General features: G+C 41.9%; 1 protein-coding gene across 2 annotated transcripts in view; it reads left to right on the top strand.

Annotated features, from left to right (window-relative positions):
* Positions 1 to 14196, top strand: part of gpc5c (glypican 5c) — a 95650-nt gene that overhangs the window by 33159 nt on the left and 48295 nt on the right. The window contains exons 4-6 of one of the 2 annotated variants that reach the window (XM_034226133.1): positions 3778 to 3941; positions 5084 to 5140; positions 5801 to 5923. In XM_034226133.1, coding sequence (XP_034082024.1) covers positions 3778 to 3941; positions 5084 to 5140; positions 5801 to 5923 — 344 coding nt within the window. The remainder of the gene's footprint in view (positions 1 to 3777; positions 3942 to 5083; positions 5141 to 5800; positions 5924 to 14196) is intronic. The other variant, XM_034226134.1, reaches the window with a different exon arrangement.

Below are 14196 nucleotides of genomic sequence, written 5' to 3'. Positions count from 1 at the left end.
TTCTCAAGTGAGTACCTTTTGTGCAAATGTTAAGAGTTTCTGCGATAGCCATTGTTCGCTTTGGCAAATATATATACTACTGTTTCCAGAGTTTCACAGAGGGCATTAGGTGACCAGATTTTATGTGTGTCTGCACATTTAGCATACAAAGTATGTTAAAGTGGAAGTGGGGGGTTTTAACTGACCAAACAGGCCCTCTTCATCCCACAATGCAATGTGCCTGAGGTGAGAGGGGGCTGAGAAAGTTCCCTTAGATTTACTGGGTAATCCCTTGATAAATAAACTGGGAAGACAAGACCACCGCTGCTATCTGTAAGCCAATACTCCCCTAGAGGAGGGATGGCCCTGGGCTTGGCTAGCTCTAAGCTGATGATATGTGCACAGATACACACACATACACACATACAGATACACACGTCAAAGTTGAGCCAAATACGTTAAAAAATATCCTGGCACAGACATTTGTAAGAAAAAAATACATGATTTAGTTTCAGTGTAATAAAATCTATTCCGTTAATGTGCAAACCATTTTCTTGGTAGCTCGCATACACATAGAATACATGCTTTGTATTTCCCTAAAGTCCACCCATGGATGACATGCATCCCACAAATCTGCCCCCTCCATCCGACTCTGTCCTCAGGCAATCACATGAGGAATGCTCCACAAAATAGCTGACATTGTGAAGGTATAACAAGGACAAACAGGTGTTCCCACACACATACACGTAGGAAACCAAGTACTCATGCTGTGCCCACATGGGATTTTCATTCTCACGCCATCATCAGGTCAGGAGGTAATTGATTTATGGTCGTGTTCTAGCCCATGATATTTTTCAACTGTCGTCTGATTGGCCCTCAGGATGATGTGGTCGTGAAATCCGACCTACAGTATAAGAGCATGTCTCTATTTCTCAAGAGGATGCTGTTTGTTTTCCCTAGATGACTTTGTGTTCTGTTTACACTGTTGTTTGCTTAGTTAGACATTCGAAGGAGTTCTCAGTGTTTTTATTTTGAAATGCCGGCCTGTATCGGCACACCAGAGCAATGATAACCAAGAGGTCTGACTTTGTGTTTTTTCCATGTGCTTAAAATAATAAATTACAACTTTTGGAAGGACCATGACCGTCCATCAGTTGAAATAAATAAACATTTAAACCCTAGAATTAGATTTTCCTGCGTTTTTAAGCTATTTTAATTTTCCTATAACAAAGCCCCAATTTATTTGTTATGATGTATGATTTTTGTTATACAAACTGTATTGTGATGATGCTCTTAGATTTGCTAAAATGGTTTTACAGCAGCACATATTCTGGCTGAAGAATCAATTAGAATGAGAAAGAGTATACAAAAATACAAATCAGTTTAAAACACAATTTCCTTAGAAACAAAAAACTATTGTTACTGACTAGTGTTGGTTTTTCTCAGCCTGCCACTTCATCATTTTCCATAAAAGCAAACACAAACGTTCCTTTACATGCAAAGCTCTGCAGACCTCCCAAATGTTGTAGGCTGGACATGACCTCATGGGACCGCATGTCCCCTGAAATATGTGTTTTGGATCTCTGGAATTTAGTGTATAGAAATATATTCTCTGCTGTATAGGGAAGAGCCATATGGTACACTTCAGTCTGCCATATCGGCTAAGTACTTACACATTGAGTTTATACACAGGTTTAAGCATGTTTGTGTGAAATGAATTGGCCTTGACATTTATAGCTTTAGAATGAACAGTGTTTTACTGAGTCATTTTATTTAGATGTTCAAGCATTAGTGTACTTGCCGATGTTGATAATGATGAACAGAGCAATGTTAAAAGCTTTGGCTTAATCAACAAAGTATGAACTTTTATGTAAATGTTTTCCATTAGCCTCCCTCGGATACTTTAATTAAGCAAACCTAGTTTCATAACATAATGCCTATTTACAGGTTTGAAGTGTTCCAATAAATGTCTGAATGCGTAATGTTGTGCAGACGGTATGCAAATTATTTTTTACCCGTGGCTGTCTGCAGAAGCATGTAAAGGACATTTGGCTTACTATGTTGATAGGACTTCATGGCCAAAACAGTTGCTGTCTTCTATCTTTTCTCACTGCCATAATGTAATGTGTGTGTGGCATGTGTATGTGTGACTATGTGCATGTGTGGCTGTGAACTGCTCTCCCACGTGTGAGCATGTTTTATTGGTCTGAAGGGAGTTAAGGTTAATGCAATAAAACAACCTTCCCCGTGCCTTACGTCTGCCTTTAGAGAGGATTTAAGACCGGAGTGGAGTTAGAAAAAGTTGAGAGAAAGGCTAGAGGGAAGAGAGCAAACGGTGCAATGAAGATTACAAATGTTCAGGTGGTTAGGTCTGCTAGAAAGTATCTTTTGTGTTCCTGAGCAAATGACAATCCCACTGCCTAGGACAACTGTTGTGTGGAAACATTCATTTAAAGTCCATTTATAAGGCATATGAGATGACTGACTTGCCTAACCCTGCAGGGTAAGTGTATTTCTAGCAGTCTGAGACACTTTCTGTGACTGTTAACACATATTACAGCTGCTTCCAGAATTACTTATCTAAACTCTTCCCAACATGTGGACACAGACCCCTTCAAACAACCATTTAAACACAGATGCTTTCCAGTTACTTCCCAGATGAGGTTTATGTATTTGTTTGTGCATTCCATTGTTTTAGACCCCTGACAGGCCGCTCTGAACACTTGCAGTATGAGTCAAGTTTGTGCTATTGCTTCGATGTTTTGCTAGGACAGATGTCCAGATATCAGTGTGATTATTATTCTCAGTAAATAAATTGTTTAAGAGATTAGTATAGACTGTATGAACCCATGCAGATAGATGCAATGTCTAATCATTTGTTTATTGCTACTCTAGTTTACCCTCAAAACAACGATTGTGATTTCAAAAGATTTAGCCCTAATTCATATGAATGGTAACTAAGATACAGAATAAACAAACCAATTGCCATTAATCTGTTCTGGGGAAAGTATTGGTGTGCTTATTTATATTCATGCAAACATCACTAAAAATGAGGTTAAACTTTATTGGTCTCGCTGCTTCTTTATGTAAGGCTTCATCTTCTCAATCGGTGATGAATAAGTTTTGCTGCTGAATATTTCTGAGCTCTTAGATAGTGGCTCAGCATACGGTAAATACACTGGTCACTGTACTCCGTCCAATGTGCAAGAGCCATTACACTCTGTCTCTCTGGCTAATTGAGGATCACTTAATAACACTGGCCAGAAGCTTTTAAGCCAATGAGATTTCATTGATTTTACCTCTTGGTTTGAAGCACACGCCCCTTCATTCTCCTGATCCTGCTGTCCCTGCTGCTGGCTTTAATAGCCCAACGGAGATGCTCGCCATCGCTGCCAACTGTGCGCACGTGCATTCACCTCTATGAGGTAGTGGAATGTTCTACAATTACTGTCAGCCTGCTGGCAGTAACTCACTCATCACACCATTTCCTTTCATCACGTCCCTCTTTTTACTCCCACCGTTTTCCCATGTTGTATGTTACTCTGAAGTTCACTGCTCTATATTTCGTTCACCTCTCTTCACCCTGCTATCATTGAACTGAAATGAAGCGATCCCTCATTTCAGATTGATGCCATCACCCTGAGAAAAAAAAAAAAAATTCACTTTGAATACTTTGGTTTAGTTTAAATATGCTTTTAACTGTGCAGGTGTCATTTGGTGGTTTATTGAACTCACCCTGCTGTTTTATGTTTTCCTGGCCTAACAGGTGTGTGTCTGTTTCCTCTATCATCCCCACAGGTGGACAAGGTGTGTGGCCTGTCTACTGGAGCACCCACAAGCATGCAGCCTACTAGCCCTGAGGTCACAACCTCTTCTGTGACCTCAACTTCTCTTCCTCCGTCTGCCGCCCCCTCCCAATCCTTACCAGAGCAGTGGCAGTCGCAGTTAGCCCACTTGAGGAGGTAAGACCAATAAATAAACTGAACTGTGGTTTAATCAGTCAGTTTAAGATTGCCTGCGTTGAAAATATTTCTATTGTTCTGGCAAAAATGTAGCTTTTTCATTGGAAATTAGTTACACAGTGGACTAGATGTAAATGTAAATGAAATGGTCAGGTCTGTATGATATTGCCTGAAGGGTTGGCCGAGGTCTATTCCCAGCTGCCATCACTTCTCTATTACTTCATATGGTTAGTTGGACACAACACAAACAGCCGTAGTATGTAAATGCAGTGCCTGGCACTAAAGTCTGTGCCCTCCACCTGGCCTCTGAGGCAGCCATCCCATGCCCACAGCAGCTGGCAGTGATGTGCCAGCAGAGGGGGAGTGTGGGTAAGATTAATCTTGACGGACCAGCAGTTTCCTGTTTACCCAGACGGCCATACCACCAACCCTGCTCACCAGGTGTCCTCAGCGTGAATAGCACCACAGACGGAAACACACAGACGTGCAGCGTTGTCTGCCTGACCTTGTCCCAAACCATGAATCACTGCTCTGATGCCAGCCGAGCTGACAGGTCTGGCCTGGCACTGCCACCGCCATTCATGGCAACACAATCCACCTCCCCGCCTGCTGCCAACCCTGACCAAGGCACATGTGAGCGCTGACCACTTCAGAGACATGGCAGCACCCACTGCAGTACAGGGAGAACAGTCTTCTGCTGAAAAATATGAAACGTGATATAGAAAAGCAACATTTATGTTTCGTTTTAATAGGAAAAATTATGAATGTAGAAGTTCAGCAGAACTTTCTTTGGCTTTCCTGTGAATATTTAACTATTTGCACATGTGCAGATGTTTGCTTGTGTGTTATTTCTTGTGACTTAACATATACATTGCTATGCATACCAGTATCTGTTTTAATTGTTGGTGTGGTGTGGGGGGAAATGCATATTGATTTATGTGTGGTGTGGTTAGTCTCTGCATGTGCATGGTTAATCTCTTTCTTCCAGGGTCAACTGACTATCTTTTCTCCCTCCTCCCTGTGTGTCCTATGTTGTCATCCTTTTGTTCCTTTTTTCTTTCTTCCACGCCCCACCTTTCACATCCATGCATCTTCCTTGCTTGCAACATTCTCCCCTGGACTACAACTCCCATCATTCACAGCTCGTTCCCCCTGAAACCCTCCAAGAACAATAAACATAATCTGAGAACCCTCTCTAGGTAAGCATGAACCCCAGGGACTTATTTATCTCACCCACTCACACACTTTATCCAGCAAAGACTCATATTGTGACTTGTTCACAAACATGTGACACTTTTTTTCAACTTTTCTTTTTATTTACAGTTGATTTTATTTGTCATGTCTTTAAAAAACTGCCATATTCATGTCATTTGCGGTTCTTAGAAGTGATTCCTGTCACTGACTCAGCAAAATAACCTTTCATGACCTCTGCTGTTTTTGCTCTGTCTCATGGGTGGCAACAACGGGTGCCTGATCAAAAATATTATTGCATTGTTTTGCTCAGGATGACTGCCTTTATCGATAACATGTGTTAGCAGATCTGATGAAGCAAGCACTTTGCTGCAGAGCATAATTGAGAAAAATGTGCTGACATAGTGAAATGGTCACATTCAAAGCAACTCATTTACTTCCACCATCAATATCTCTCTATATATATCACATGCATGTATTATTGAATGGAATACAGATACAGAGTATTTGTTGACGATTTGGTACCAAGTAATGAGGAGTGTAACTACAAACCACACCAAAAATGCTAAAATCTCACAATTCCTCAATTTTCTCTTTCTAAACCTGGACTATGATATGTACTATTTACTAAAATGATGTACTATCCCAATGTGTCCGTTTTTCCTCAGGGAGTTCTTGATGTACCTGCAACGCTACAAGTCTTTCTTTGCAGCATTGCCAGAGATGCTGTGTGAAGGAGACAATGTTGTTGACGACTCCACATGCTGGAGCGGAGAAGACGTGGTGGAGAGGTAAGACATAATGTTCAGTCCCTCACCCCCTACAGTCACTATAAACTTGCAGTTGTTGAAAGCAAAGACTTGACAAATACCTGTGAGACATTCATTCCCTCGTGGAAAATCACATAACTGATACTGAACTTACTGTCACTTAATTGTGTTTGTTTAACTTAAATTGTAACATTTTCAATTACATCCCATTAAGCTAACCCTTATTTGACTTCTACTCCCAAAATCCATTGTCCTTTTTAATGGATTAATTTAGTTGTTTAGACTCATTCTGTTTTGAGAGCATTTTGTTTCTTGTGATTAAGAAATGTTTTGTATCTTGTTATATAACTTTATCACTGCCAGTTGTTGCAGAAACGTTTTTTGGCTGAACTTTCATTTTCTGTATGTGACAATGAATTAGGTGCTGGCTTGTACTGTATGCCTCCTTTCAAACAGGACATTCAGTTTGACTTAATATTTATTCATTCCAAAACCTTAGTTTGAAAATAATGAGTTTTGAACAAATTTCAGAAAAAGTAACAAACCCTTTGTGTTTTGTTGTGTGCATGTGATCAATGTCAGTATGTGAGTTAGTGTGGCTGGCTGTTGTTAATCAATGTGGCAAATAAGGAAGTAATTAAATCCATCTCCACATTGAGGCCCCGTCTACACGGAGACGAAAACGAACCTTAGTCGATATCAAAAAAGTCTTCCTTCCACACGGAATCGGCTCAAGAAACGTGTCCGTCAAACACGGAATCGGCTCAAGAAACATGTCCGTCAACATGAGACCGCTCGACCCGCTGGAAACGCTGTAGTACATATGCCGGGCCTGTAAGTGGCGCCACAAAATACACCAAAAGCAGCGAATAAGACCCCCCGAGCATGGTTGCCTGGCTGCCCTTCTGTTTATTCTTCGCAGTGGATTTAGCAACATGTAGTTCATGTAGTTCTCCATGTCCACTTGTTGCTGATGGTTGTGGTAGAGGAGCTGTAGATTTTGCACTAACATCTTTAGCATGGTCAGTAGCATCTGGAGCACGAAAGCAACCCTGTGATCCGCCATTGTTGTTGTTGTTGTTGGCGAAACAAATCAGCTATGACGCGGGTGACGTGGGGGCGAGCAGCAGAGGTGTGGAGAGGCGGGGCTGGCGTCATCGTTATCAGGAAATTATCGTATAGGGCAGGGGTCGGCAACCCGCGGCTCTTTAAGCCCTCTACCCTGGCTCCCTTGAGCTTAGACAAAAATAAGAAGCAAATAAAATACAAATATTTGTAGGACTATTTATATTTTGTTATAAAATGTTTCGTATCTTTAAAAAATGGTTTTAATTAGGTCAACTAAAATATGCGTCATATCCTGCTACGGTCCCGCACCAGCGCCTTTTCTTGCAGGTGAATAACCTGACCCCCGGCTCGATGAGCAAACTATGGATAAATCAAAGAAAAGAAAAGTATCGGAGGGACACAGAGGGTTTAATTCTGCGTGGTTAGAGTTATATGCTTTCACAGCAAACGATGCTGGCTTACCGGTATGTTTGATATGTGGAGAGAAGTTGTCAAAGGTGCTGCAGCCTTTACGTATTGGAGGAAAAACACGGAAGAGGAAGACAGCTGACGATCTTCAGTCATAATTCAATCAATTAGGGTGCAGCTATATGTTTTATTTATTTCAAAGTGGGCCCATTTTAATTATATTCATTTTCTTCAAATGTGCAGAGGACTCCCCAAGTGCTGTGTTGATGTATTAGTAGGCCTGTGTATTTTTTTTAATTCTCCTTATAATAGTTATTTGTTTATTATTAGAGGTAGGCCTAAACAGTTTTCTAAAATGTAATAAATAATAAATGCAAACAAACTGTAGTTTTTGTCTATGATGTAACAATATATACAACTTTATAAGCTATCAAGCTATCAGATATGTTTTGCGGCTCCAGACAAAAACAATTGGTGGAAAAGGGGGCAAAATGGCTCTTTTGGTCAAAAAGGTTGCAGACCCCTGGTATAGGGTGTACACACGGAGCCGTTTGGCCCCCCAGAGCGTTTCGTCCGCAGATCTACCCTCCTTGGGAGCCGTTATCGTTATCCGCGTTTCTGTGTCGGCCTTGTGTGTACGAACCGTCTATACGATAGAGAACTGTAGCGGATACAACCCGTTTCGTCTCCGTGTGGACGGGGCCTGAGTGAATGCAGGCAGAGCAAATAGTTGGTACGCTCCCCTCTCCTTTGTATTAGAGTCAGTTTAGAGGTTGTTGTTGTTGTACTCCATTATGTTTCTTTCTTTTATTTGTGAGGATTTTATTGTGTGCTGATGTATAGGTGTGGCCCTAGAACCCTTTTCCTGCTTATGGTTTTGAGTGTGTGTGTGTGTGTGTGTGTGTGTGTGTGTGTGTGTGTGTGTGTGTGTGTGTGTGTGTGTGTGGCGTGTGTGTGTGTGTGTGTGTGTGTGTGTGTTTCTCTCTTTGTGGTTATGTGCTTTCTCCGTCAGCATGAGAAGAACGGAGAATTGATGCAGAATACTGAGCCAATGCAAGTCTGTAACTGATTCCCCATGCTGGATCTGTTTCTTAAATGCTTTAGAAACTCGGTCCACAATTATGACAAGGTTATGCTCTCCTTCTGTGGTGGCCTTAAAGTGGCTCCCATTACCATGGCAACCTCAGCTCTTGGCAATGCCAGTATTGGCCCTGGAAGTAGCAGACTAGAGGTCCGGGGGATGCCTTTTTCCCCCATGATCCACCCTGAGTATTTGTCAGATCCTTTGGCCTGTGTCCGTATTGCTTGATTAAGCCATACACTATGCTTAATCAAGTACATGGGAAAACATTAGGCTCATGAACAGATGCCTCTGATTCCAAAAAGACCCTTTTATTTTCCTCAGTGGTTGGCAAAAGCATTTTGTCAAACATTTATATGAATAAGTTGAGCTTTGATTAGCTTTGTAAATGTCCTTCTCTTCTCTCCTCTCCTCTTCTCTTCTCTCCTATTCTTTTCACTTATTTTTGCTTCTTCTTTTCTCTTCTCTTTTCTCTTTTCTCTCCTTTTATTCTCTCATCCTCTCTTCATGTTCTGGCTCAGTACTGCCCTTCCCTTTCCCGCTGCAGAGGATCTGCCAGTGACTGAGACATGTTGAGCAGACCACACATTCATCAGGGCCTGTCACAATGTGCCGGCACATAAAGTACCATAGTCAGTCACTGTGTGTGTGCTAGGTCCATGACCTGGGACATATGAGCAAGACAAAACACAGGGTGAGGAGACCATTCAGCACCTATAACACAAGAACTCTACAATAATGTCAAGATAGGGCTTCTTTGTTTTTATTTATAGCCAGTTCTTTATTTTGGCCCTCTGTGTTTGTAAGTAAGTGTGTGTCACTTTTACTACCAAGGCTATTAGTTTTCAAGAACAGTGCTAATGGGTTGTTACGGTGTGTTATCACACACTCCCTGGTGAGAGCCAGGACTTGCTTGCGGTGTCAAGTGTTCTTGGGTTGAATAAGAAAACCGTACCCTACTGAGGCATTTGGCACCACTCATATACTGCTCAGATCAAGCTGTGGCTATTCAGCAAACCTCTTCCCCTGTATCTGACTCTGTTGGCATGAATTAGAGAGGGACAGGAGGAGGCATGAAAAGGCTTGGCGTTTTGCTACCACGGTGCCCCCTGTGCCTCCCGGTGCCCCTGATGAGGGAAGCATGATGGAGTGATGTGGAGGAGGAGGGCCTTGGCAGTATAAAGACCCATTGTGGAGTCAGTGGAGTGGGGCACAGGCCTGCCGTGGGGACCCCTAAAGCCTGGAGGGGGAACAAAGACCCTCCTATGAGGCTGCATGGGAAATACTTGGACATCACTGCCAATACTACAGCCACTGGCCGCACCATGCCTGGGAAAAATGCATGAGAACTGCAAAGGCAGCAAGAGAAGAAGGCTAGAAAATATGAGAAGAGATGAGAAAAGGTGTGTAAAGATGACACCCAAATTATTGTCGAAAATGCTAATAGTCGATGTCTTAGTTGGACTTCCTGTTTGGTAGGAACACACAAAGCCTCTGAAGGCCTTTTGTGTTTTCCCCTCTCACAGGAGGACTTAGACACAAACGGGCACGCACACTCTCATATCACTCCACACAGGATCCATATGCTAGTCAACAGCTGGAGGGCTTATTCATTCAGACACAATCAAACTGTGCTCAGGCAAGAAGACACATTTCCACATGTGTGAACACACACACATGTGTGAACACACACACACACACACACACACACACACACACACACACACATTTGTATGTTGTAATACTTCAAAGCACATCAAAGACAGGGATAGAAATTCCCTCCCTCTCTTTATTCAGCATCTGATGACAGAGGGGCGAGCGGGGGGGCAAGCTGTTGTACGTACAACTAAAAATGCCTGTTGGCATGTGTTCAAACCTCTCTGAACATTTACAGCATCACATGTGTGAATACTTTTCACAATCTATTCGGGAAGATAAGATCAACCAAAAGTACCACACTCTTAGATTAGTCAGTCATGTTATCGCCATTATAGTAGTCTTATCACACAATTAAATACTTAATTGTCATGTTTCTTCACAATAATTATGTTTATAACATCCCTGGTTTGTCTTTTGACACATAGAGATAGTGTGTGCAGGTTATGAAACAATGCTGCAGGGTATAGCCAAAGTTATGGCTTAATTAGGAACTTTATTAGCCTCTTGACTGAAAACACATGAGGAGGTAACTTCAAATAGGGTTTTATTGGACAACAACTTAATGCTAAATTTCTCCCAGACATAATAATTGGTTATGGATGTCTAATCAAGAGGAACTACTAGTGCAACTATGGACAGTTTCAATTTAAATGAATTCCAAATGGCTTTAAGTGATCAATTTTGGGCATGAGCTCCATAATCTCTTACAAAACCCATCTAACCTCACCAATCTGATTCAGGTAATGGTAAACACGATGAATAGATGTTGGCATCATTGTCCTGAAAGAGGAGAGCTCTCGGTGATGCTAACTGAAGAGGAATGGTGACCAGTGATTGCTGTCTGTATTGGATTGTGCAGTGGTCTGTGCTACTCTGTGCATCTGATCATCAGATCAAGGGGTGCTGGGGAACTCCAGTTCGAAACTCCAGTTCGAAACCCGCTCCTGCCGCCACTGCGTCAGGCCGTTGTGTCCTTGGGCAAGACACTTCACCCGGATTTGCTCCTGTGGGTATTGTCCACAGTACATGTATGATATCAATGTGTACTTGTAAAAGCGCCTCGATGACTTCGAGGCGTGAAGATGGATGGTGTGGCGCAGTGCGCTGTGCAATGATCATCAGATCAAGGGTTGAAACCCACCGCTGCTGCGTCTGTAAAGCCGTTGTGTCCTTGGGCAAGACACTTCACCTGAACTTGCTCCTGTGGGTATTGTCCACCGTGACCATTGCATGTATAAAAAATATGTGTAATGTGTATTTGTAAAGCGCTTTGAGCATCTGGAAAAGCGCTATAATAAATGTAAGGAATAATTATTAATTATTATTATTATAGGATGACTAACTCTAAGGCAAAGCCAGTCTGAGCACTCATGGTAGCCACCTCCATCTATTGTTTTGGTTTTCTTTAATGAGAAGCGGCAAATCAGTTGCATAACAGGGTCACAGGTGGCAAAAGAAAGCCAGGTGGAGTGGAGGCCACAGCTGAAACAAGTACATTGGGACCTTAACATTGGCATGTTAACCAATACCTACTCAAATCTGCTGTACCTGAATGTTAATGGCGTGTCTTGTTATAACCTAAATTGGAGTTATTTCAGATGCAGCTCATGCTGTTTTGCCAATAAGAGTTAACTCATCGGGGATCCTGTATTGGCAAATATTGCTCTTACAATCTTGCTAAAGCGTAAGACTTAGATTAAATGATTTAAACTAGGATGGATTTGCCACTTACACGCTGGTATAATAGAAATAAGAGAAAGACATAAGGAAGAGTGAATGTAGAAGTCTTCCTGTTTGAACAGCCTCACTCTGAAAACACTGCTTTTGTTTAAACACGTAACTTACCTAGACTTTGGAACTTCATTAGCATTTTCTGACCTACAAATGAGTTGGGGTTCATTTTGTATTGATGTTATAGCTGAATGACTGTATACAGGCAGAAGGTTTATTCTGTGGGAAGGGAAATAAACAATCTGCTTCAAGCCAAGGAAGTCAGCAGACAGAGATCGTAATCTCTGTTTTAATCTTTATGGGAGGAGAACATCATGTCAACACCAAGGAAAACAAACTGTATTAGAGCCATGACCTGCAAAATAAATTATTTAATACATCATGTTATGTTTAAATTTACTACAGTATATTTGTATACGCTCAATAATGTGTAAAACTGCAGGGATGAGATTTCGACATACAGTATGAGGGTGTGTATGCATATGTTGGTGTGTCGGTCATGTGCATACAGTACAGTACGTATAACTTAAAGAATGGAGAACTCATCACTGTACTTTGGGGACGCTTCTTTTGTATTAGCTCAAGGGGACGGCCCACAGACAATAGAGCAGTGAGTTTATCTGAATACCTTGCATTTTTATAAGGTTATGACAATCCATTTATTTATCATTTTGACATCTGGAATCCATTCAGTTATTGCAGGGAGAAACAGGGAGAGCGCTACAACGGGGCAAAGCCCTCACCCCTCTCACTCACTTTCTCTCTTTTTTACAGTCCTATCTAGTCATAGTTCTGTTCCTCTGGGCTGCCTCGGTGTCGGTCTGTTGCGTCCAAGGGGCTCAGTTCTAAAATGCACACAAATTGGATAATAAAACTCAAGCAGAGGAGACAATAAATAAATGACGATGTGCAAAGGAAGAACATTCCCTGCTGTAAGCCTGTGTGTGCAGTGTGTACAGTATGTGGCTATGGGCAGAAGTCAGTTAAGTATGTGTTTTCCTAGTTGTACTTGACTTGATGAAGTGGTGGCACAGTTGAGTTATGAGAACAGTTGACATCAGAGAAATAATGACATTTAAAAAGTTGGAAATATAAACTTCATATGCTTTCTTTTTTTTTTCTTCCTGTACCCTACCTTTCAGCTTCAACGTAATTTGCATTTGTCAAGGTCACAAACCTCTGTCCTTCCTCTCCCTCTCCCACAATCCTCTTTTTTTCAATTTCTCCTTAGCTCCGTTTCAGTTGCCCCTCCCTTTCCCATAACCCTGTGCTGCTTCCTGGGACCTCAGCATGACCCCCTCTACATTACTACATTGCTTAGACTTTTCTCTCTTTAGGCCTGCATCCTTGTGTTGTGTGTCTGTTTGAGTCAAACTGAAAACAACAGTGATCATATTGCAGGAAATGTCAGTTATTTATTCTCTCTGCTGAAATGTTTGGAGTGTGAAAGTTTTGAGTTATGCTATTTCGGAATCTGTGGCTGTGCAATAAAGAAAGTGTTAGAGGATAGGTTGTGTAGATGTTGTCTAAGCAAATGTGATTTTCTTGGCCTGACTGTACAATGATATGCCTATTTGGGACTTAGCATGCCTCTGAGTTAAGAGTGTTTATGTCTTTCGGCCTTCTCAAATTGAGGTTGTATGGTGTGGCTTGTGGACATTGTACTGTATATTTGTGAAATATCCTTCCAACTCCTTTCTGTCTCCTCTTCATTATTTTTACAGAAGGGACACAGTTTTACGACTTCTCCTCTTCTGTTGTGTGTCCAGCCGGTGGAGTGGGTTCAGCTAATATAATTAAAATGCCACAATAGACTGGCATGTTTTACTACTGGAGCAGTTCCTACTGGGCGAGGTAGACATAGTGTACTCACTAACCTCTCTGCTTGCGTATTGGCACGGCATCAAACTCATACGTAGCAGGAGAGGAGGATGAGAAATTGAGGGACAGACATGCTGAGGAGGGGAAAAGGAAGTGTGGATGTGAAAACAATGGATAGAAATAGAGAAGAACTGATAGATGGATGAAGGAAGGCAAGAAATAAGGGATGTAGGTCAGTGGCAGCAGGAGCAGTGGCTTTAGGTGAGCCCTCTGTCTTCAGGCTTACTGTAATTGCCTCTATGTTTGAAGTCCTCACCGTTGCGTGTCTGGGTGCCAGCCAATAGTGATCTGTGTGGTCTGCGTGTGTTTGAGAGGGTTGTGTTTGCCTCTCATTTCTGTATCTCAGTTTGACACAAATTTCTGACACACCACACCAGCAAACACAGGACAATACCCTAAAGAATGTGTCTTCCTCGATGCCAGCAATTGCGCACACAAACACAACACCGGCCAAAATATGACTTGT

This window comes from Gymnodraco acuticeps, unplaced genomic scaffold (assembly GCF_902827175.1).
Source record: "Gymnodraco acuticeps unplaced genomic scaffold, fGymAcu1.1, whole genome shotgun sequence".
Lineage (NCBI taxonomy): Eukaryota > Metazoa > Chordata > Actinopteri > Perciformes > Bathydraconidae > Gymnodraco > Gymnodraco acuticeps.
Note: the sequence above shows the minus strand (reverse complement) of the source record. Positions and strands in the feature narration are given on the sequence as shown.